The 26187-nt window shown below is 42.3% G+C and overlaps 1 protein-coding gene across 1 annotated transcript in view; it reads left to right on the forward strand.

The window, feature by feature from the left end:
• The first annotated feature begins 553 nt into the window (after positions 1-553).
• Positions 554-26187, forward strand: part of LOC139577154 (retinoic acid receptor RXR-alpha-B-like) — a 35469-nt gene continuing 9835 nt past the window's right edge. The window contains exons 1-8 of the mRNA XM_071404027.1: positions 554-799; positions 4980-5111; positions 14199-14437; positions 22253-22415; positions 22580-22759; positions 24778-24947; positions 25251-25380; positions 25668-25800. Of these exons, the coding sequence (XP_071260128.1) occupies positions 772-799; positions 4980-5111; positions 14199-14437; positions 22253-22415; positions 22580-22759; positions 24778-24947; positions 25251-25380; positions 25668-25800 (1175 nt within the window). The 5' untranslated portion in view covers positions 554-771. The remainder of the gene's footprint in view (positions 800-4979; positions 5112-14198; positions 14438-22252; positions 22416-22579; positions 22760-24777; positions 24948-25250; positions 25381-25667; positions 25801-26187) is intronic.

The raw sequence follows: 26187 nt of genomic DNA on the forward strand, positions 1-26187 counted from the left end.
TGTTGAACATTGAGCATTTTTAAAACATATAATCTCTAAAATAATATACTAGCCAACGGTATATAAACCAACAATGCAAAATTGTTTCCTTTTTCAAAGTTCAATATCATTGTAAAATGTGTTATATATACTAGGTCTATGTGAATGTAATAGCCGACTCAATATTGTGTGTAGAGGAAAATAAAGTTATTGTACTATGATTAAGCAATAAGGCAGAGGGGTTGTGGTATATGGCCAATATACCGCCGCTAATGGGTGTTCTTATGCACCACGCAACGCAGAGTACCTGGACATAGCCCTTTACCGTGGTATATTGGCAATATACCACAAACCCCCGAGGTGCCTTATTGCTATTATAAACTGGTTACCAGCCTAATTACAGCAGTAAAAATAAACCTTTGGTCATACCAGTGGTACAATGTCTTATATACAACAGCTTTCTGCCAATCAGCATTTAGGGCTCAAGGATGGGGGCATAATAATAGGTCTACACAATAGGCTGTCGCTGATTCTTTAAGCCATACTGGGAATCCCCCTTGGAGGGTCCCCATCATAGGTTGTGGTAAGCACACGAGCAATGGTTGTGGGACAAAACACAGTAAACGGAAGGTATTGTGAATCTGAATTCACGTCCGGATTTCACGAAGTCGGCGGTGACATCGCTGGATTTCGACCAAGGCTAGAACTGTCACTTTCACTAGAGCATACGTTTGGCTTCTTGATCTGTGATAGGCCGGTATTGCTGTTGGGAAGATCCGCTGGTATGAGAACATGGAAACCAAACCATTCCTTTCTTTTGGTAAGTTTCATCCGATATAAAATGTGACATTACAATTTGTAATTGCCACTGGTCCTTCCATCGCAAAGACTTCTCGAACACTGTTGTTGTGGCATGTTTGAAAACATCAGTCATCATGACATCATCATGACATAGAGAAAGTAGCCTAATAGGCGAGTCGATTATCGTTCAAGGATAAACTTTTACGCGAGATACTTTGTAACCAATTTGTAATACATTATGGTATTAACAGCTGATGATGATTACAACATAGAGGACCCATTGAAACGTTTAAGTAATACATGCTCGGCAGGAAGACATTTAAATCCAGGACGTGCAATAATAACGCGTGAATATGAGTGTGAATATGAAGATTTGGCAAACTGATTATTGCTTAAGCCAACAATGATCATTCAGCATTTCGTTTTTTCAGGCTAACTTTATTTAGATAATCCGTTCAGAAAAACGTACCCTGTTATAATGTATTCTCAACAATACAAAATAAAAACATCTCTAGCTTGATATATACATATATATCTTGTTTTTATTTCAGAATATTTAGGAAGGTTATTAACTGGCATTCTGATACTTCTTTTTGACAGAACGCTCTGGTGAGAAGTTGTTGTTGCTGCTGTTGAGAGTTGTTCACTCCTCTGCTATCATTTTAGAAACAGTATACACTAGGCTATACTATTTCCCTAGAAATAAGAACTTATTCTACAAGTACAATATTGTTTCATTACCACTATTCTCTTTTATGTCTATTAATTCAGCTGTTTGTGTGTGTCAGATGTTTTTCTTGAACCCTCTTCCCAGTTGACTGGACAGAGCTTATCTTTCACAGTGTTGCCTACATGGAAGACCATTCCTAGGTGGACTCCATGTTATAGCTATTTCATTTTTACAGGCTGCGAGAGCCCTAGCTAGATTTCCACAAGGAAGCCACACACCTAGTCCATATCCTCCCAAGTCCATGGTCGTTGCTAAATACGCCCTTCCAGGTTGAAGGGCGTATTTAGTCAGTCAAGACCCCACCATTTAAAGAGAACAATTATGTTTTACAGCATGGCAGGTCTGTGTCTAAGGTGAAGTTTGGTCCATTGTGAAGGTCTGCAGCTGTCCCTTTTATTTTGTTGAGGTTTAAAGGGGAACTTAATTGCTTTAGGTCAATGTTTCACAGACAACCCCAAGTCCCAGGCCAGTCCGTCTACAAAAACAATGCCAGCACCAGCAGCATGCTCCTCATTGCACTGTAGCCTACAGTATACTCAGAGGCAAACTACAGACGATGGATGGTTTGCTGGTAATTTCAAAATAAGAGCTTGAATAAGATATCTGAGTTCTGTTTTATTATGGGTGTATTTTGTCATGAAGTTTACCGGTAAACTGCACAATATATGTGATGAACATGATATTGCAAGTGGATTGCAGGTGGCAGTATTGGGGACTCACATTGGAACTCACCTTCCTGAATATGAATTGCAATATTCTGATTATTTTGCTCATTGCTCACTGCATTTTGCTCGTTTATTGTCAACCTATAAACAAGAGCCAGTTGAACAGCTAGTTGAGGTGATGTGTGTCTGACATCAGTGCAGTGAGCATTCCTCTGTCAGTGTCTGACTGCACAGACTAGATGGTTTTCTCCATCTCTGGTAAAAGTGAGTGAGGACCAGCCAGGCTCAGCCGACAGATATTAACCTGGCTGTTCTTCTGTAATGGCCTCAGGATGAAAGCACTACTGTGGTGATTGGGTATGCTCTGAGATCCCTTGTCAAGATATTCGATCATGAACTCAGAGCTCAATATTTCTTCTGGTGCACCTGAGGTTCAACCTGTGATGGAATCTGGCTCAGGGAATACGCACTGTACAACAATCAACTGTGTGTCTGTGTGTGTGTGTGTGTGTGTGTGTGTGTGTGTGTGTGTGTGTGTGTGTGTGTGTGTGTGTGTGTGTCGCGTGTGTGTGTGTGTGTGTGTGTGCAATTGCTTGTGTTCCTGTTTTAGAATTATTGTTATTGTTCCGTATTTACCAAAGAGAGTCAACTTGATATACTCTCATGAGGCATATTTGTTATCCAATGGTATAAGCTGCTTTGCTACAGTATGTATTAACTGTAAATGAGCTGTATTACTGTAAATGACCTAACAGCTTCTCCCTAATATTGTACTAGAAGGCAGTAGAAGGGGAATTGTTTTGGCCATGAAATTCATTAATGAGAGGATCAGGAGAGAGGGAAGTCTGGACACTGTGTATTAAATGATTCCTTGTCTCAGTCTATGTCAAAGAAACTTTGTGTCTTTAAAAAAATGAAATCTCACTCATTTGATTACATTGTTTGGCAAAAAACATTTTTTTTAGAGAGAACATTGTCTCAGAGACTTGTGTGTTACGTGAGGCATGGCCGAAACCTAGGATCTGTTTTGCTTTTTATATCATAATGAATAAGATTATACAGTATGTACAGGGTGGAACCTGATCCTAGATCAACACTCCTTCCCTGAGATGCCTTGTGTATACGGGTCGGGCCCTGAGAAAGGCAGAGAGGGCGGGGCTATTCAGAGCAGAGCTGACTCGAAGAATGAGTTGAGGAATAAACCCTGACCATGAAGTTGAACCTGGGGTCAAAACTTCCCCTGCCTGGATCACATGCTATGGGGTATAGGCACGTGCGCACACACCATTTTTTCCACTCTCTCTCATGCTGCATCAGCTCAGATTTCACAGCTTGGACATAGTGCCTCCAATGTCATTCAAGAGAATTTGGCAGTACACTCTTAGAAAAAAAGGTGCTATCTAGAACTGAAATGGTTGGCTGTCCCCATAGAATAACCCTTTGAAGAACACCTTTTGGTTCCAAGTAGAGCACGTTTGGTTCCAGGAAGAACTTTATTGGATTCCATGTAAAACCGTTTCCCCAGAGGGTTCTACATGTGTAACAGTATAACTTTAGTACGTCCCCTCGCCCCGACACGGGCGCGAACCAGGGACCCTCTGCACACGTCAACAACAGTCGCCCACGAAGCGTCGTTACCCATCGCTCCACAAAAGCCGCGGCCCTTGCAGAGCAAGGGGAAACCCTACTTAAGTCTCAGAGCAAGTGACGTAACTGATTGAAATGCTAGTAGCGCGTACCCGCTAACTAGCTAGCCATTTCACATCCGTTACACTCACCCCCCTTTCAACCTCCTCCTTTTCCGCAGCAACCAGTGATCCGGGTCAACAGCATCAATGTAACAGTATAACTTTAGTACGTCCCCTCGCCCCGACACGGGCGCGAACCAGGGACCCTCTGCACACGTCAACAACAGTCGCCCACGAAGCGTCGTTACCCATCGCTCCACAAAAGCCGCGGCCCTTGCAGAGCAAGGGGAAACCCTACTTAAGTCTCAGAGCAAGTGACGTAACTGATTGAAATGCTAGTAGCGCGTACCCGCTAACTAGCTAGCCATTTCACATCCGTTACACATGGAACCCAAAATAGTTCTACCTGGAACCAAAAAGGGTTTAACCTGGAACCAAAAAGGGTTATCCTATGGAGACAGCCGAAGAACCGTTTGGGAACCCTTTTCCCTAAAAGTGTAGATAGTATAGCATGAGGTTTAAACCTGGTGAATGACCTATTACATTCAAAGAGCTGCATTGTCAGCATCACCAGTATGCACTCCGTCTTTACTGTGCCAAAGATACTTTTTTATTTTTTTAAAGATAATTGTTTAAAGATGTTTTATGGGTATGCTCATTGTTGCATCTTTCTAATTAGGCCTCAGACCAGAATATGTACTTTACAGTACTTTACACCACTGAGTGTTTTCCTTGTGTCTAGAGGCCATTTCAGTAGCACACCTATCACTGACAAGAACGTCTTTGAAGTGCTTCCAATCCCTAGATCCCTATAAAAAAAGGTTACCCTTTTCATCTATTTGTTTTGTTTTACTACACCCACTGGTCTTTGTTCTTGTTTTATTCTCAATGTATGGACTAAAGTATGTTACTTGAAATGTATGTACAATGTATGTAAATATAATTGGCTTATGCATGATTGAACTACCTTCCACTTGATAAAGGTATATATCCAAGGACTCTTCAGCTGTTGTGAGATTTCTGTTTTCATTGTGCATGTGAGCTCTGCTGTGTTCTAAAGAGAATTCCTCATCCAGTGGGTTTAATAGTCCTTTCCCATGTGATATGCCCGTACAGGCTTCCTCAAGAGCCAGTGCTCGATAGCCCCACCTCCTCAGCGATGGTGTCCGGGGGAGACGGGCGGCTCGCCCACAGCATGCTTGTGCTTCACAGGCATTTGCCCACTTCACCAGCACAGGAGACCCACAGGTAAAGGAACACACCTGTGATAAACCCCCTAGCAGGAACACACCTGTGATAAACCCCCTAGCAGGAACACACCTGTGATAAACCCCCTAGCAGGAACACACCTGTGATAATCCCCCTAGCAGGAACACACCTGTGATAATCCCCCTAGCAGGAACACACCTGTGATAATGCCCCTAGCAGGAACACACCTGTGATAATCCCCCTAGCAGGAAAACACCTGTGATAATCCCCCTAGCAGGAACACACCTGTGATAAACCCCCTAGCAGGAACACACCTGTGATAAACCCCCTAGCAGGAACACACCTGTGATAATCCCCCTAGCAGGAACACACCTGTGATAATCCCCCTAGCAGGAACACACCTGTGATAATCCCCCTAGCAGGAAAACACCTGTGATAATCCCCCTAGCAGGAACACACATGTGATAAACCCCCTAGCAGGAACACACCTGTGATAAACCCCCTAGCAGGAACACACCTGTGATAAACCCCCTAGCAGGAACACACCTGTGATAAACCCCCTAGCAGGAACACACCTGTGATAATCCCCCTAGCAGGAACACACCTGTGATAAACCCCCTAGCAGGAACACACCTGTGATAAACCCCCTAGCAGGAACACACCTGTGATAAACCCCCTAGCAGGAACACACCTGTGATAAACCCCCGAGCAGGAACACACCTGTGATAAACCCCCTAGCAGGAACACACCTGTGATAATCCCCCTAGCAGGAACACACCTGTGATAATCGCCCTAGCAGGAACACACCTGTGATAAACCCCCTAGCAGGAACACACCTGTGATAAACCCCCTAGCAGGAACACACCTGTGATAATCCCCCTAGCAGGAACACACCTGTGATAATGCCCCTAGCAGGAACACACCTGTGATAATCCCCCTAGCAGGAACACACCTGTGATAAACCCCCTAGCAGGAACACACCTGTGATAAACCCCCTAGCAGGAACACACCTGTGACAATCCCCCTAGCAGGAACACACATGTGATAAACCCCCTAGCAGGAACACACCTGTGAGAAACCCCCTAGCAGGAACACACCTGTGATAATCCCCCTAGCAGGAACACACCTGTGATAAACCCCCTAGCAGGAACACACCTGTGATAAACCCCCGAGCAGGATCACCTGTGATAAACCCCCTAGCAGGAACACACCTGTGATAAACCCCCTAGCAGGAACACACCTGTGATAAACCCCCGAGCAGGAACACCTGTGATAAACCCCCTAGCAGGAACACACCTGTGAAAAACCCCCGAGCAGGAACACACCTGTGCATCACCTATACAATTTCTGTTTGTCTCATCTGTATCAACCAGTTACTGTTTTATATACATGTACTATGTGATATAATGTAAAATAGTGTCTGCATTGGGCGTTTTTGGTTTCTTATTGTACATGGTTAATAATGACAACAGTATGTATGTCACGATCGTTGTAATGATGAGACCAAGGCGCAGCGTGCATAGAGTTCCACATCATTTTAATAAAGAGAAACTCACTAAACAAAACAACAAAAGCACAAACTAAACGTGAAGCTACTGGAGTGCACAAAGGCAACTTACTGTAGACAAGATCCCACAACTAACAATGGGGAAAATGTCTACCTAAATATGATCCCCAATCAGAGTCAACGATAAACAGCTGTCTCTGATTGGGAACCATATCAGGCCAACATAGACATACAAACACCTAGATGACCCACCCTAGTCACTATCACGCCCCAACCAACACAGAGAGCTTACTATGGTCAGCTTACTATGGTCAGGGCGTGACAATGTAAACATGATTGGAAACGTAATCATTCAATTACTTTACATGGAACTGACAATTGAGTCACTGTTAAAACAAAATCAATACAATTTTCCAGAAAAACAACACAAAAAACATGACTGGCAGGGTATTCTAGTGAAGCGTGGTGGTATCAACTACCTTATATTTTTAGGACACTTGATTTTTAATATTCAACCTCTTGGTGGACATTTTCTTTTGTCTTTGCCTGAAAACTGTGTCAACTGCAAATAATATTTTCCTATGTCGACATCCCAAAGGGCACACACTAGTTGAATCAACGTTTTTCCACACAATTGATATGAAATTATGTTGAACCAACGTGGAATAGATGTTGAATTGACATCTGTTCCCAGTGGGATGTTACAATACAGCCTGAGCTGAGTTCTCTTCCACAGCCCTCACAGTTCCCATCTGGTGTGTGAAAAAATCCAGTGACTACCTATCATATGCAACTGGTAGAATGTTGATTCAGTAGAACATATTCATCAACATAAACACTTATCTGACATCTAAATAACAGATAAAACTAGTCATGAGCCTTGATTAGAGTTGAATCTAATCATTGGTTTGTTGAACTGCGTTTAAACGGGTTGTACAGAACTGAATCGCTTCTATTGCCTTGTTAAAGTTCCTGAGGTGTTCATTTGCTATGGAAAGTCCCAATGATAACATGCTATCTGCGGTTCAGAATAGACAAGAGGATGATGGGAACCTCCAGAGGGCATGCAGATGACTTTAACACTTCTCTGTGATGTGGTGGGTTGACATGTCTCACACAGCCTGGAGAGGATTCTGTCTCCGAAGACTGAGAATAGTGCAGCAATCCAAACTTGGAAGTACTTTTGTCTCCTGAAACCAAACAAAGCCTAAACAGAGACTACATTACATGCACATGTATAAAAACTACACATGAGAAAGGTCTGCACAAACCAGAAGGTTTAATGCAATGTTTCAGTACTGGGTAAAGCAGAATGGGCGAATGGAAGAGATTATCCTGTGGAATATCAGGACTGACCTACAGTGCATTCGGAGTATTCAGACGCCTTGACTTTTTCCACATTTTGTTACATTAGAGCCTTATTCTAAAATTGATTAAATAAACAATTTTCCCCATCAATCTACACATAATACCCTATCATGACAAAACAAAAACAGGTTGTTTGAAATTGACAGAGCATGTCAGAGCAAAAACCAAGCTATGAGGTTGAAAAAATTGTCAGTAGAGCTCCGAGATAGGATTGTGTCGAAGCAAAGATCTGGGGAATGGTACCAAAAAATGTCTGGCATTGAAGGTCCCCAAGAACACAGTGGCCTCCATCATTCTTAAATGGAAGAAGTTTGGAACCATCAAGACTCTTCCTATAGCTGACCTCACTGCCAAACTGAGCAATCGGGGGAGGTGACCAATAACCCGATGGTCACTCTGACAGAGGTCCAGAGTTCCTCTGGGGAAATGGGAGAACCTTCTGGAAAGTCAACCATCTCTGCAGCACTCCACCAATCATGCCTTTATGGTAGAGTGGCCATAAGGAAGCCACTCCTCAGTATAAGGCACATGCCCGCCCGCTTGGAGTTTGCCAAAAGTCACCTAAAGGACTCTCAGACCATGAGAAACAAGATTCTCTGGTTTGAGGAAACCAAGATTGAACTCTTTGGCCTGAATGCTAAGCGCCACGTCTGGAGGAAACCTGGCACCATCCCTATGGTGAAGCATGGTGGTGTCAGAATCATACTGTGGGGATGTTTTTCAGCGACAGGGACTGGGAGACTAGTCAGGATTGAGGGAAAGATGAACGGAGCAAATTACAGAGAGATCCTTGATGAAAATCTGTTCCAGAGCGCTCAGGACCTCAGACTGGGGCGAAGGTTAATATTCCAACAGGACAACGACCTTAACCACACAGCCTAGACAATGCAGGAGTGGCTTCAGGGAAAGTCTCTAAATGTCCTTGAGTGGCCCAGCCAGAGCTCAGACTTGAACCTATTCGAACATCTCTGGAGAGACCTGAAAATAGCTGTGCAGCAACACTCCCATCCAATCTGACAGAGTTTGAGAGGACCTGCAGAGAAAAATTGGAGAAACTCCCCAAATACAGGTGTGCCAAGCTTGTAGCATCATACCCAAGAAAACTGAAGGTTGTAATCGCTGCCAAAAGTGCTTCAACAAAGTCCTGAGTGAAGTGTCTGAATACTTCTTTTTTTTATACATTTGCAAAACATTTCGGGAAAAATATTTTTGCTTCTTCATTATGAGGTATTGTGTGTAGATTGATGAGGCAAAAAACGATTTAATACATTTTAGAATAAGGCTGTAATGTAACAACATTTGGAAAAAGTGAAGGTGTCTGAATACTTTCCGAATGCACTGTATGATTGGATGGGAGAGGAAGCCAATGGAAGAGGGTTTCTTCCCAGCACTGGGCTTATGTTTTCCTGATGATGACTGCTGCTGCCTGGGCTATAGTGAAAGCAGACTGGCAGCGCAGGGATAGCTTTCTACATGCCTTCTTAGAGAAACACATCTTTACAGGAGAGGGAGACAAGTGATTTTGTGAGACAGTGTTTCCCCTATATGCATTTAGCAGAGGCTCACCGCCAATGCTAAATCGTGGTCGCCACTGCAAAAAGTTACATAAATAATAATCATCATTATTATTATTTGTTTATATATCATTTTTGGGATGGTAAATAGTTTTCAGTGTAAACTTAAAAGACTAAATGCAGATATACAGTATGTAGAAAAGATAGTGGACCTATATATTTTTAAATAAGAGAATCTTTGAGATCTAACAATCCCCAAAATAACAACTAGACAGTCAGGGAGAATCTAAAATTCAAACATTTGCATGGCATTGGGCCCCCATTGATTTTGTTATAATGTTTGAGTCACTCAGATAGCATAAGAACACTGCATAAGCCATGGTAAAATGTGTTTAAAACTGCACATTTTCTATCAGCCCCATGGCAAAAAGTGTACAATTGCAGGAAATTTGCTTTAAAACAGAAGCATTTTGTCTCTGCGGCCAAGAGGGCCTCTACAACTGCAGCATTGCCACCCCCCACCCCCACACTAATGTTTCCAAGGGGAAACACTGAGGCAAGTGTATGTGGTATAAGCGGCATATAACAATAGATGTTCTATTGGATTATGTGGGTACAATAACAATTACAGTACAATGTCCCTCTTTAGACTGATATGGTGATGTCAGGGGGTCAGGTTTCATGTAGTAGTGTCTGTCTGTGCTGCTTACAGCAGAGTATTGTTGGAGAGATGCCTCTACTGTATCTATCCCAGGTCTTTATCAGACCTCTATCAGACCTCTATCAGACCTCTATCAGACATCTTTATTTTTTTACTGTTTTGCAACATATTGGACAAGTTCATGTAGTCCCTCCCTATTTTCAGTCCCAGGAGTCATTAGGGACGAATCATGTCACAGTTAAGCTCAATCTCTCCACTGAAATGATATCTCTTTCCGAAACCATTCACTGGCTGCCATCTCTCCCTTTTAGTACATTATTCAAAGAAATAGTTTGTTTATCCACATTTCTGGATAAACACATTTTGGATAAACACATTTCTGCCATGCCCATTTATTCAACTCCTTTTGGGTCCATTAATGTTTTTTTAGGAACATATCATTAAAGCCCCCGTGCAGTCTTTGTGATTGTAATAAATCACTGTGTGTGTTTGTATGTATTTGTTTCATGAAAATAACTATTTATTTCCCTGAGCCTCCTTTGGCCTTTTACATTACATTACATTTAAGTCATTTAGCAGACGCTCTTATCCAGAGCGACTTACAAATTTTTAAATGACCAGTCTTATCATGTGGTCATTAGGAAACAAATTTGAAGATATTTACATACACAGCCCTGATTGGTTGATAGGAGGGCCCACCCCTTACCCAGACGAACAGTCATTGGTCTAATATAATCAGATCACATTGTGATGGCATGGTGGGCCAACATGTCCATCCCACCTAAACAGGCTGAAATTCCAGGCATTTTTTATACCAACAGCTCTTACACAAAAATAGCATTATGATAATTTTCACCATTTCAGAATGTTCTTTCGACCTCATAGTGTGGATTTTAATATTTTTGTGCTGCTTCAGCAACAGCTACTGGGGATCCTAATAAAATACTAAAATGTTCTTGACATAACGTGAGATAGATGTTCAGATGCCGTACACTGAGAGAGAGAGGATGGAATCCTTTCTTTAGGCATTTTCTTATTGAACACACACGTAAGGGAAATCACCTTTAAAATAGGGCTGGGAATTGCTAGGGACCTCACAATACGATATTATCACAGTACTTAGGTACCGATACGATATCTATTGCGATTCTCACAATTCTATATGTATTGCGTTTAGATGTTCCAAACATATTTCTCACCATATGTCTGCTGCAGAGGGAAGCCATTCAAAAAACAAAATGGAAATCAAAGTGCTGAAAACAAATTGTCTCCCTATTTAAAAAGAAGATGGAGAACAAACTATAAAGGAAAAATACTGGAGTTTTGGTGCAGGTACAGCCAACTAGCGCACAAATAATATTGCGATATTGTCAAAACAACACGATACGATATATCGTCAAAAATAATATGTAACCTTATCGATTTTCCCCTCATCACTACTTTAAAAGTCAAGTCCAGTGGGATGTCAGCGTATTACGTTTTGTTTGAATCCCAGCCTAGACTATACTACTCAAAGAAGACAGCACTCTCCTTCCTTCCCTCCATCCCATCATCCCTCCTAGAATAGCCCATAGCCCCAAGTCCTGGATACACATTGAAATGAAGTCATAAATTCCTCAACACAGTGTTAACATTAAAATAACAAGACTTGGCATAAATAACGAAATAAGTCAGATCTGTGGACTCAGTGACTACATCATATTTACTGGTGATCCAGAATGCATAGTTGCCATGGGATCCATCTGCCCACATCATACTGAATCTCTAATGACATCAATGTTAGAGGAACGTAGTATTAGACTGTCACAGCATTGAATCTGTATTGTAGTGCAATTTCTCTCAAATACGGGTCATTAGATATGTTACAGCTGTTGCAGTTCTATGAAGGTTTTGGTTGCACTTGCAGTTGGTGCCACCATTGCCTTCCCACCCTGACTCTCTGTTTGCCTACCCAGGTTTACCTGTGTGTGCATGTCCTGGCAGCCTAGTGGTTAGAGCGTTGGACCAGTAACCAAAAGGTGTTTGTTTCGAATATCCGAGACAACCAATGTGAAAAATCTTTTGATGTGCCCTTGAGCAAGGCATTTAACCATAATTTCTCCAGGGGTGCCATACTACTATGGCTGACTCTGTAAAACAACACATTTCACTGCACCTATCCGGTGTATGTAATGGCTTATTTTTCTTTACCTGTGCCTACATAGAGTAGTGGTGATTGCAGGCCTATGCTGGACAGACCTGAGTTTAAATAGTATTATTATTTTTCAAATTGGTTGAGTGTTTGATTGAGCCTACCTGTAAGTGCCAGATGTGCAGTCTTTGCACTTCTGGGACATTCCCATTGGTTGAATTTATTCACTCAAGTGCAATTGAGCGCAGTTGAAGTATTTGAGAAGGACACCAATGCTATTTGAAGCCAGCTGTGATGCTGGCAGAGAGCCAGGGCAGTGCCATAGGGGAATGAATACAGAGATGGAGAATAGGATCCAGTTGCTGCACTGCCAGGCATTCACAGGGTCTCACAATTCCAGCTTCCACATCTCCCACACTGAATAACTGGGGAATGTAGTGAGGGTGGGAAACCCAGCCCAAACCTGTCTGTCACACATGGGCACCATGCCAAGCTGGACAACTCAAACCAACCACAGAATTCTCACAGAAGGACACTCTCAGTTACATTACACAGTCTTACTAAAAAGGACCAGGGACACTCTAGCTTGTAAACTCTCTTAACACAGTGATTTATGTGACCAAAGTTCATGTTGACACAAATGACATTTATGCTGTTTGTCTACCCATGTTTTATTGTTTTTGTAAAGCTCATATGTTTTTTATGTTGGTGTGTATAGCATTTGTGCCATGAATTTAACAAATGTAACAAAGCCTATTAAATTAACTTTGAATTGAGGTGTTGACATTTCTATTTGATGGATTGGAATTTCAATAGGTTTAGACTGGTTGGTTTTTGCAGTACAAATGGTAGTTTTATTAACTACAGGCTAAATTGATACTCCATCGTAGTGCGAGTATGTATAATAAATGTGTCAATTTATTGTTTTAAGATTACACACACATATAGATTTGCCTTTCACTAAATCCTGCTTAAGAATGTTTAACATCAGGGATGGGCAACTGGCAGCCCACGACCCTCTTTTGAAGGCCCTCGGATAAATAAAATAAAATAAACATTTGTTTAAATTGAGGGGGGGGGGGTTTCTCAGTCGTGGTCTCAACTTGCTGTTCCGAGTTGGAATAATAGAATCCACAAGGTGCAATTTCGAAACTTGGTTGTGCATCAGCAGTTTTTCCTCTTGTTATGTCAGTCACTGATAGTAGAGCCAGTTACAGTATCTATCTACCTTGTTATCATGGTCGAATTACTGGCAGGGGCCCCCCCATTGATTTTGTTTGTCAGTATCACTCAGATATCCTTTTGAAGGCTCTCGGATAAATACAATAAAATAAACCAATTCATATTATTATTAAAACAGTTTTGGGGGGAAATTATTTTTGTTAGTCAATCTCGCTCAGATATCATTAAAAAAACTGCAAACATTTTACACCACACAGATAATATAATGTTGAAAGTGTAGCCCTGTCCATGTCCTCTTGTCCACTTTTCTCAGAAGGTGTCTCATTCCACATAGTTCAGTCTTTCTGTGGCAGGTAATACTATCCTGTACAGGAGGCTAGTTGAAGTGGGCAGTCTCCTATTCTGTTGTTGGATATATGGAGGGAAATCCTACAGAAGGCTTTAGAATGATTTAACACAACCAGCTCAGGACACACTTTATGCTAATTTCCCCCCTTGCGTATCAGCAATGTAAGGTTTTGAATATACATTTCAGACCAGATTTCAAATACAGAAACAATTTTAACCCTGTGTTTTCATGGGATCAAATAAAGTGAGTGGATTCATGTCTGTTATACAATATAATGATTCATTAAATGTTGGTTCACCAGCTTGTCCACCCGAAGAGGGCTGCTTTGAATTTAGCGACACTGATGAAAATATGTTGGAGATGTGTGTATCAGGTGTACATCAACGTTGTTCCTGTCCTCCCTCTCTCTCACAGACCCCTCCGGTCAGCTGTCCTCACCATCGCTCAGCTCACACCACGCCCATAGGGGAATGGGTGCTCACCCCTTGCACCCATCTCTGCTCATCCCGTCCTCTGTGAGCTCCTCAGGCCCTCCACACTCACCCATCTGCACGCTGAGCTCGCCCATCACCAGCCTGGCTTTGCCCTTTTCTGTCAGCAGCCGTCCAGCGGGACACCACTCTACCTCCTCCAGCATGGGCTTCAGCCCGCAGGTAAGGCCCCCGACGCAACCTACAACCCCCAGACACCACACTCAATCACCTGCTCCTTGGACTTCCTTCCTTAGTTGGGGTCTTGAGAAGAGCTGACTTGGTGTATGGCTGGCCTGCTAGGTTTCCATTATAAATTCAGTAAAACCAAATGTTGCCAAATGAAACTCTTTACAAGCTCGTCTGTAAGGATTCAGGATGGCAACATGTGCGTTGTGTAAAAGGACGGCCAAATGTGAGGATAAGCTTTTCACAAACCACAAGCTGAGGCCTGGGTGCTTTTATGTGAAACTGAGAAATGCCAGGGTTGCCCATTTTATATTTGAAAAGGTCTCAAGAGGTTTTGTGGTATGCAAATTAATATGATATAGTAATGGCCTTGACAAACTGGATAAAAAGCCTTTTTGTTTCTAGACGGTTATTTCCAATTTTTCATCTGTGTAATCAACTAAACCCCGAGTTATTCCTTTTGAAGAATAGTTGAACAGAACTGAGGGCTACATTTAGATATCTTTTTCCACTTAAGCTGATGTACTGTTGCATAACACAGAGCTCTGTGCTATACTGTGCTAGTGCATACAGTAGCATTAGGTTGTTAGCACAATACACTATTCTGATGGCCTTCTCTGCCTGTGCAAATAGGAAGTTTATCATCAGCTTGTTACTTATTAAAGGCCTGGAAGCTTTTCAATAGTAAAACATTTCTTATGATACTTATTTAAACAGAGGACTCTTCTTCTTGCAGTTGTTATGGAAAATGCCAATGTTTGTCATTTAACTTTAATTATGAATTAAGTCTTAAATCTGATGCAAGTTATGTTTTAATACTCAAATTATATAGTCTACTTGTGTTATTATTGTAATTTTGGTCTCCAGGACCTGGGTTATGTTTTGCAGGCTGTATATGGGTTATGCTACCGTGGTCTAACTCAGTCACTGTTAAAAGAAACTTCTAAGGTCAAAGTTGGATGACATCACTCTGACCATGCCGGAATGGGGAACAATATATGTAATGTACTGTATGTACAGTAGGGGAGACCAGGGTTGGTTGTCTCAGGGGTTGGTTGTCACATGGAATGTGGGGTTGGTTGTCACAATCAACTCCATTATATAAAAACATGTGTGGTTGGTTGTGGGTAATTTCAAGGTAACAGAATTACATCATGGGTCCCTGATCTCTGCTAAACAGAAATGCATAATTATTGATGTCATTCTCTTCATGGTGATGTATCCTGAATAGGTACACAAGGTACAAAAACATAGAATCCTACTTTTCATGTTTGGGTATTATTCTACACACTGGCTATTATTCTAATGAGCTCTGCCCCCAAACAAGACCAAATTTGGTTGGTATGGACTGGACCAAATCTGTACCAATCATAGATGTCTATGTTTCACAGGTTTGGACATCACAGTAAAGCATCATAGAGCACAGTACAGCACAGTAGAGTAGAGTACAGTAAAGTACAATACAGTCAATTATATTGTACTCTACTGTACTCTACTGAACTACACTCTACTGTACTGTACAGTACTGTACTTAACTCTAGTCTACTGTACTGTACTGAACTCTACTTTAAAGTACAGTACTGTTCTTTGCTGTATTGAACTCTACTCTACTGTACTGTACTGAACTCTACTGTACTGTACTGTACTGTACTCTACTGTACTGTACTCTACTGTACTGTACTGAACTCTGCTATACTGTATTTAACTGAACTCTACTCTACTGAACAATACTCTACAGTATTGTACTGTACTTAACGCTAGTCTACTCTACTGTACAGTACTGAACTCTAGTCTGCTCTACTCTACTGTGATGTACTGAACTCTATTCTACTCTACTGTACAGTACTGAACTCTAGTCTACTGTACTGTACTTAACTCTAGTCTACTCTACTCTACTGTACTGTACTCTACTCTACTGTACTATACTCTACTGTACTGTACTCTACAGAACTTTGCTCTACTGTACTGTATTTAACTGAACTCTACTGAGCTACACTCTACTGTACTGTACAGTACTGTACTTAACTATACTTTAAAGTACGGTACTGTTCTTTACTGTATTGAACTCTACTCTACTGTACAGTACTGAACTCTACTCTACTGTATTTAACTTAACTCTACTGTACTGTACTGTACTGTACTTAACAGTAGTCTACTCTAATCTTGTGGGGCGGCAGGTAGCCTAGTGGTTAGAGCGTTGGGTCATTAACCGAAAGGTTGCTGGATTGAATCCCTGAGTTGACAAGGTAAAATGTGTCGTTCTGCCGCTGAACAAGGCAGTTAACCCACTGTTCCCCGGTAGGCCGTCATTGTAAATAAGATGTTGTTCTTAATCAGACTTGCCTAGTTAAATAAAGGTAACATAAAAAAAATAGTTTTTTATTGAATTCTAGTCTACTCTACTGTACTCTACAGTACTGCACTTTACTCTACTGAACTAAACTTTACTGTATTGAACTCTACTCTACTGTACTGTACTCTACTCTACAGTTCTGTACTCTACTACACTGTACTGTACTCTGGTCTACTGTACTCTACTCTACTGTACTGAACTGTTCTCTAATCTACTGTACTGCACTTTACTCAACTATACTGTACTCTACTGTACTCTACGGTACTGTACTTTACTCAACTCTACTCCACTCTACTGTACTCTACAGTACTGTACTTTACTCTACTCTAGTCTACTGTACTTTACCTTACTTTACTCTACTATACTCTACTGCACTGTACTCTACTGTACTGTGCTTTACTCTACTCTACTGTACTGTACTCTACAGTACTGCACTCTACTCTACAGTACTGCACTTTAGGCTAGTCTACTCTACTCTACAGTACTGTACTATACTCTCCTGTACTTTACTCTAGTCTTCTTTACTGTACTGTAATGTACTGTAAATAAAAGGTTAAATACAAAATAAAATACTCTAGTCTTCTCTACTGTACATTACTGAACTACACTCTACAGTACTGTACTGGACTGAACTCTAGTCTACTGAACTCTACTGTACTCTACTCTACTGTACTCTACAGTACAGTGCTTTACTCTACTGTAGTCTACTGTATTGTACTCTACTCTACATTGTGGTACTGAACTATGCTATAATCTACTGTACTGTACTCTACTCTAGTCTACTCGTACTGTACAAAACTATACTCTACTGTACTCATCTCTACTCTACTGAACTGTACTCTACTCTACCCTACTCCGCTGTACTGTACTGAACTGTACTCTTCTCGAGTCTACTCTAGTGTACTGAACTAAACCATACTCTACTTTTCTAAGACCCCTTTTCCATCTGTTTGACCAGAAATCAAAGCATTTGCTTATTCCTAATTTGCAGGATGGAAAATGGTTGAATCATGTATATATGCTTTAATAATTGAAGAAAGAAATACAGTTGAAGTGGGAAGTTTACATACACCTTAGCCAAATACATTTAAACTCAGTTTTTCACAATTCCTGACATTTAATCCTGGTAAAAATTCCTTGTCTTAGATAAGTTAGGATCACCACTTTATTTTAATAATGTGAAATGTCAGAATAATAGTAGAGAGAATGATTTATTTGAGCTTTTATTTATTTCACATTCCCAGTGGGTCAGAAGTTGACATACACTCAATTAGTATTTGGTAGCATTGCCTTTTAAATTGTTTAACTTGGGTCAAATGTTTCGGGTAGCCTTCCACAAGCTTCCAACAATAAGTTGGGTAAAATTTGGCCCATTCCTCCTGACAGAGCTGGTGTAACTGAGTCAGGTTTGTGGGCCTCCTTGCTCGCATACATTTTTTCAGTTCTGCCCACACATTTTCTACAGGTTTGAGGTCAGGGCTTTGTGATGGCCACTCCAATACCTTTACTTTGTTATCCTTGAGCCATTTTGCCATAACTTTGGAAGTATGCTTGGGGTCATTGTCCATTTGGAAGACCCATTTGCTACCAAGCTTTAACTTCCTGACTGATGTCTTGAGATGTTGCTACAATATATCCACATAATTTTTCTCCCTCATGATGCCATCTATTTTGTGAAGTGCACCAGTCCATCCTGCAGCAAAGCCCCCCCACAACATAATGTTGCCATCCCCGTGCTTCACGGTTGGTTCTTCGGCTTGCAAGCATCCCCCTTTTTCCTCCAAACATAACAATGGTCATTATGGCCAAAAAGTTATATTTTTGTTTCATCAGACCAGAGGACATTTCTCCCAAAAAGTACGATCTTTGTCCCCATGTGCAGTTGCAAACTGTAGTCTGGCTTTTTTTATGGCGGTTTTGGAGCAGTGGCTTCTTTCTTGCTGAGCGGCCTTTCAGGTTATGTCGATATAGGACTCCTTTTACTGTGGATATAGATACTTTTGTACCTGTATCCTCCAGCATCTTCACAAGGTCCTTTGCTGTAGTTCTGGGATTGATTTGCACTTTTCGCACCAAAGTACGTTCATCTCTAGGAGACAGAACGCATCTCCTTCTTGAGCGGTATGACGGCTGTGTGGTCCCATGGTGTTTATGCTTGCATATTATTGTTTGTACAGATGAACATGGTACCTGCATGCGTTTTGGAAATTGCTCCCAAGGATGAACCAGACTTGTGGAGGTCAACAATTTATTTTCTGAGGTCTTGGCTGATTTCTTTAGATTTTCCCATGATGTCAAAGCAAAGAGGCACTGAGTTTGAAGGTAGACCTTGAAATACATCCACAGGTACACCTCCAATTGACTCAAATTATGTCAGAAGCTTCTAAAACCATGACATAATTTTCTGGAATTTTTTCCAAGCTGTTTAAAGGCACAGTCAACTTAGTGTATGTAAACTTCTGACCCACTGGAATTGTGATACAGTGAATTATAAGTGAAATAATCTGTCTGTAAACAATTGTTGGAAAAATGACTTGTTTCATGCGCAAAGTAGATGTCCTAACCAACTTGCCAAAACTATAGTTTGTTAACAAAGACATTTGTGGAGTGGTTCTAAAACGAGTTTTAATGACTCCAACCTAAGTGTATGTAAACTTCTGACTTCAACTGTATATTGTGAAGCACAGAAATAATAATCTGTTAGGTAGAATAGGGAACTGTGTAAAGTTCTGACTTCAACTGTATATAGCCTCTTAGCTTCCATTTAACACCAATTTGTATGTGCCCATATATTAGTGCTCATGGAGTCTTTTACATGAAAACGCCCTTGTCACACTCCAACCCATTGTAACCATATTGTTTGGGGACATTGCCACTGCCACTGTACAATAAATCTCCAGCTCTTTTGTGCTTTGTGCTATAAAGAGCTCCCTTTGTTGCCTCCCTCTCACACACATATTTTTTTCTGTCACACCCACACACGCACACATGCATGTGCAAACACACGCATACACACATCAATTTACTCAAAATGTTATATGTAATTGTCACGGCGTTAAATTGTGATTTTTTTTTAGGAATATGGTAGCCTAGTAGTTAGAGCGTTGGGTCAGTAACCGAAAGGTTGCTGGGTCGAATCCCTGAGCTGAAAAAAAAAATCTGTTGTTCTGCACCTGAACAAGCAGTTAACCCCCTGTTCCCTGGTAGGCTGTCATTGTAAATAAGAATTTGTTCTTAACTGACTTACCTAGTTAAATAAAGTTTACACAATCAAAGAAAGGCCATTTCTAAGACTATGTGCTTTATTGTTTCATTTCCTGTTATAAAAGGAAGCTACAAGCAAACATTGTGACAACCAACCCTGCGATGGGGCTGGTGGAGAGAGTGTGTTTGATGGCTTATAACTCCATGTAGGAATACGATGAGGATAAAAAAGGGTCCCCATTTCAAACCAAAACCTTGGTCTTTCTCCTAATATTGAAAATAGTCTTGTAAGATATAATGGTGCTGAGAAATACATACAAGAGTAAAATGTGTGACAACCAAACCCGGTCTCCTCTGAGTGTTTTATTTACTGTTATATTTACGGTTATCATCATATAATATCATATAGACCTAATTGTATACATTTATGTGACATCTAAAGGACTCATTTAGATCCTCAACCATGGGGCTTTCCAACGGTATTGTCTACTCACTGCCACTAATATAACAAACCCTGTGGTTAATCCAAATTGGAGCTGGTATGCATGGAAACAATGGACTTATTTTTTAGGGACATATATACAGTGTGTCCAATGTGGCTTCTAAATTGAGAGGGTGTATATATTAAACCTGCAGATTTGGCCTTGTTGGCTTCCTTGTCAGCTAGTAAAGCGAGCTCTGTGGGACGTCTGGTCTGTATCTCATACAGACTCATTATCCCCGTCAGAGGCTTTGACCCCTGACCCCATGGTATCACCTATGATTTGAGTCTGCCACATGGGTTGAATGCTCTTTATTAGCCACCTAAATGGGCTTAGCAGAGTCTGTCAGAGAGGAAACTAGCGACAGTTGAAAGCAGCAGCAGCTTGACCACGTGGTGTATGTCCAGAACTAAATTAGAACACTATAGTGGCCCATGGTGATCCCTCCTCTCCCAATGTGTGAAGGTGAAGTTAGAACCTTTCAGAGGAAGGATGAGGAGTTGTGTAATATAAACCACGAGCAGGGCTGTCGATCTGTCTTGTGATGAGGCATACAGTCTAGTGTGTACAGGACAGTGAATTTAGAAAGACCCTGCAGTCCCAGTCTCAGCCTTTGGGCGCGTCTGAAATATACTGCATTATGGACTCTGGTCAAAGGTAGTGAGTGCACTGAATAGGGAATAGATTGCCATTTCAGAGGCTGTCTCAGTCTACCTCCAACACTACACCAGAGGAGTTGGTTAACTAGCTTTTCCATGGCAGCCAGATGGAGACTGGCCGACATGTACAGATCTCTGACTTGGCCCCAGAAGACAACCTCGTCCATGTGGTCCATATGAAATAAACAGCAGACACGGTTTCAGTTTCTTTAACACTGAGCCTCTGCCGATGACCTTCTATCTACGTTTTCATTAGATTTCCAGTGTATACACGCACAAACAAGACACTTCAATTTTCTGTAGGATTGAGGTCAGGGCTTTGTGATGGCCACTCCAATACCTTGACTTTGTTATCCTTGAGCCATTTTGCCACAACTTTGGAAGTATGCTTAGTCCCCATGTGCAGTTGCAAACCGTAATCTGGCTTTTTTTATGGCGGTTTTGAATCAGTGGCTTCTTCCTTGCTGAGCGGCCTTTCAGGTTATATCGATATAGGACTCGTTTTACTGTGGATATAGATACTTTTGTACCTGTATCCTCCAGCATCTTCACAAGGTCCTTCCACGCACAAACAAAGCACTTCAATATGTCCAACTTCTCCCCCAAAATCCAAGACATCCGAAAACAAATGTCCATATTTGGCATCTAAGGTCTAAGAGGAGGCCTGAATAAACCCTCATTACAAATATTTGAGTTGGGTTTATGTATGTGGTGGTTCTTTCTACCTGTTAGGGTTGGACTCAGCCAAAATAAGTACAACATATTCTCCAGTCTAAAATTAGGATGTTGGCAACGTGGGGATGCAATGTGAATCACCACAACACAGTTTTGTCTAAAGGGCGTCTGTCTATCACTGTGGTACAAGATCTCAAGACTGTGTGTGATTGCGTGTCAGCTGTGTGTGTGTGTGTGTGTGTGTCTGTGTGTGTGTGTGTGTGTGTGTGTGTGTGTGTGTGTGTGTGTGTGTGTGTGTGTGTGTGTGTGTGTGTGTGTGTGTGTGTGTGTGTGTGTGTGTGTGTGTGTGTGTGCGAAGAATGAGAGAGATGAGCGTCTTTGTCTCCACTTTGACAGTCTAATCCTCTTGTCTCTTCTCTTTGTTGCTTGTTTCTAGCTCAGCTTCCCAGTGATCTCCAGTGGCAGCAGCATTATCAGCACAGAGGACATCAAACCCCCACTGGGCCGAAACAGAGTGCTAAAGGTTCCTGCTCAGCCCACATGCACCTGTCTCTCCCTTAACAAACACATCTGTGCCATCTGTGGAGACCGCGCCTCAGGTCAGCATCCCAAAGTCCCCACGACAGCCCCACAACATCTCCCTGATCCCCAATACAGGGCCCTACAGGCTGGGGGGTCCCTCATCTAAAAATGCGGATCACTGTCATTCTACTGTACAAGCATGAAGGGAAGAACTAAACCGTTGTATGTATTGTTCTGGCAGGTAAACACTATGGAGTATATAGCTGTGAAGGTTGCAAGGGCTTCTTCAAGAGAACAGTGAGGAAAGAGCTGATGTATACCTGTCGAGACAACAAGGACTGTCTGATTGACAAGCGCCAACGCAACCGATGTCAGTACTGCCGCTACCAGAAGTGTCTGGCCATGGGCATGAAGAGAGAAGGTATGCTCCAGGAAATTACCTGAAAGAGTGAGCACAGACAGACACTCACGTGAAACCAACGTCAGCGTGCTGCTTTGCTTCCTCCACTGTCCCTGTCCCCTCGCAAACACACGTGACTGACTTCCTCCACAATGTACCAACCAAAAGTGTATCCTACAAAGCAGGTTTGAGGAGTTAGTGAGGTAGCATTGGTCAACTCTGATTTCAACTCGGGATAACCAGTCATGTACATTTTTGTCAGGTAGATGTCTATGGCAACGAATCCTTAAGAACTAACTTGATCCAGGGAAGGCTAACTCAGGGCTAACTCCATTTATCCTGAATTAAGTGTCTGAACCACAGGTTGAGGACCAATTAAATCAGATTCCCTCCCTCTCGCAAAGATTGCGACATCATCCCCTTCATTTGAGGAAGAAGATTGATTCAATATTTTATTAATCAAATGCTTTTTTGTGTGTTAAAATTTTTTAAAAAGTGACTTGCCCATGGATTGATGTTTCAGCATTGTCTCGATGAAGAGTTCGGCATTCGACTAGCCACGCGTAGTTACAAGCCTGCTAGAGTTCGCAGCAGGCGGATGAGCAATATCCACCGTCATACGGATGAAGCTTGAGCTGGACTGTGAAGCTAATGGAAGCTAATTAGCTTTAGAAAACCCTGAGTAGATTTAGCTTTCTCCATAGGATACTCCTCTGCTGTGCTACCGAATAGGAACCCACCACACACACACACACACACACACACACACACACACACACACACACACACACACACACACACACACACACACACACACACACACACACACACACACACACACACACACACACACACACACACACACACACACACACACACAGCATACTTTATAGGGTACACCATCTTTCAGCACAGCGTCTAGGGTACACCATCTGTCACCGCAGTGTCAAGGGTACAGCCTCTGTCACCGCAGTGTCTAGGGTACAGCGTCTGTTACCACGGTGTTTAGGATACAGCCTCTGTTACCGCGGTGTTTAGGATACAGCATCTGTTACCACGGTGTCTAGGATACAGCCTCTGTCACCGTGGTGTCAAGGGTACAGCCTCTGTCACCGTGGTGTCAAGGGTACAGCCTCTGTCACCGCGGTGTCTAGGAATCAGCCTCTGTCACCGCAGTGTCTAGGATACAGCCTCTGTCACCGCAGTGTCTAGGATACAGCCTCTGTCACCGCAGTGTCTAGGATACAGCCTCTGTCACCGCAGTGTCTGGGGTTCAGCATCTGTCACCGCAGTGTCAAGGGTACAGCCTTTGTCACCGCAGTGTCTAGGGTACAGCGTCTGTTACCACGGTGTCTGGGGTTCAGCATCTGTCACCGCAGTGTCAAGGGTACAGCCTCTGTCACCGCAGTGTCTAGGGTACAGCGTCTGTTACCACGGTGTCTGGGGTTCAGCATCTGTCACCGCAGTGTCTGGGGTTCAGCATCTGTCACCGCAGTGTCTAGGATACACCATCTGTCACCGCGGTGTCTAGGATACAGCATTTGTTACCACGGTGTCTAGGATACAGCCTCTGTCACCGCAGTGTCTAGGATACAGTCTCTGTCATCGCAGTGTCTAGGATACAGCCTCTGTCACCGCAGTGTCTGGGGTTCAGCGTCTGTCAGCACAGTTCCTGTATCTACCCTCAGAGCATGGCTGGTGAAGAAATTATCTCTCGTTTTTGAATACGGACGCTTTCCCTGCTTATTGTACTGTTTATAATGTTTGATGTTTAATTGGATCTTAGCCAATAGTTTCATATACTGAGCCACCACTGATTAACACTTTGGTTCCTCTGTAAACAAAATATAACTTTTAAAGCTTACTGAACCGTTCATAAACTCTTCATGAGGCCATTCATATCAAATGTCATGCTATAAAAGGAGATCTTCACCTTGGTGGAGTAGGCTAAGAGCATTCCCCACTTCTCTGAGATGGCCCTGGACAATGTTTTATGGGGCTGGCTATAACAGAAGCTACATTCAATGCTTTCACCCCAGCTGTGCAGGACGAGCGCCAGAGAGCTAAGGAGAGGCGCGAGAGTGAGGCGGACTCGTTAGGTTGTGCTAATGAGGACATGCCTGTGGAGAGGATAGAGGAGGCAGAGCTCGCCGTGGAGCCAAAGACCAAGACATACATCAAGGGGAGCCTGGGCATGCCCACCAACTCAGTGAGTTCACTGTACACTATATAACGTATTACTGATCACTTACTATATAGACTCTATGACTATATAGTAGCATACACTGTATATCACATACTGGCTAAACAACCTCATTCCCCCATCTTATGCTAACTGCCTAGGGGGGAGGTATAGCTGAGACACAAGCTGAATGTTCTTCAAATTTGCTTTAGAAACCACCACAGAAAAGTCCCCTTGGTAGAGGCCATATTTAACTCAAGCTCATTGTATCCCTCCAGCTCAGGTCTCTGATGAACTCTTGACCCCCTGACTTCCACTCTGTCTCCCCAGCCCAATGACCCTGTGACCAATATATGCCAGGCAACAGACAAGCAGCTCTTTACCTTGGTGGAGTGGGCCAAGATGATCCCCCACTTCTCAGAGCTGGCCCTGGACGACCAGGTCATCCTCCTAAGAGCAGGTATCGTCTGATCTCATCTGCTGTGGTCAAACCTGTAAGGGGAAATAATTTATCCAAACTGAGCAGCACTGACAACTGGGATTTACTCGCCTTTTACTTGATGTCCCACCATTTACCAAGGCCATATTCATTAGGCTCCAAACGGACCTGAACAAGGAGGGGATGTTTGTACTTATCCAACAAGAAATGCTCATTTACATTTTCCATTGGAAAATGTTTTGTAACGTTTCCCATTGCATGCCTTAATGAATACGACCCAGTTAGAGGTGTCCCTCTCTACCCCTCAGGGTGGAATGAGCTCCTCATAGCTTCTTTCTCCCATCGCTCCATCACTGTGAACGACAGCATTCTGCTGGCAAACGGACTCCAAGTGCATCGCAACAGCGCCCACAGTGCAGGGGTGGGGGCCATCTTTGACAGGTAAACACTAACAGCCTGGCTCACAGATCCTCATCATCACAGTTAGTCCATTCATTGGTACCATTGGATACTTGAATAATCTACCTTATAGTGGATTGAGTACTATCATATAATTACAGTTAAAGTAAGATTTAAAGTGTAACTGTTAACAAACCCAATTTTACTCAAAATTCCTGATAAATATTCCATGGGTTTTTCAAGCTCATTACATGCTCATTGCTCATTGCCTTATTATCACAAAATCTGGCCTAATTATGCTTGCATGCTTTCGAATCCAAATCTTTTGAGAAGGTTTGATGTAGGATCATGAATATTTCCCTCAGATTTCATCTGACATGCAACATTTTGTGCATTTGTGATGCTTGCAGAGTGATGAATTAATCTATG

Source organism: Salvelinus alpinus, chromosome 5, assembly GCF_045679555.1.
Source record: "Salvelinus alpinus chromosome 5, SLU_Salpinus.1, whole genome shotgun sequence".
Classification (NCBI taxonomy): domain Eukaryota; kingdom Metazoa; phylum Chordata; class Actinopteri; order Salmoniformes; family Salmonidae; genus Salvelinus; species Salvelinus alpinus.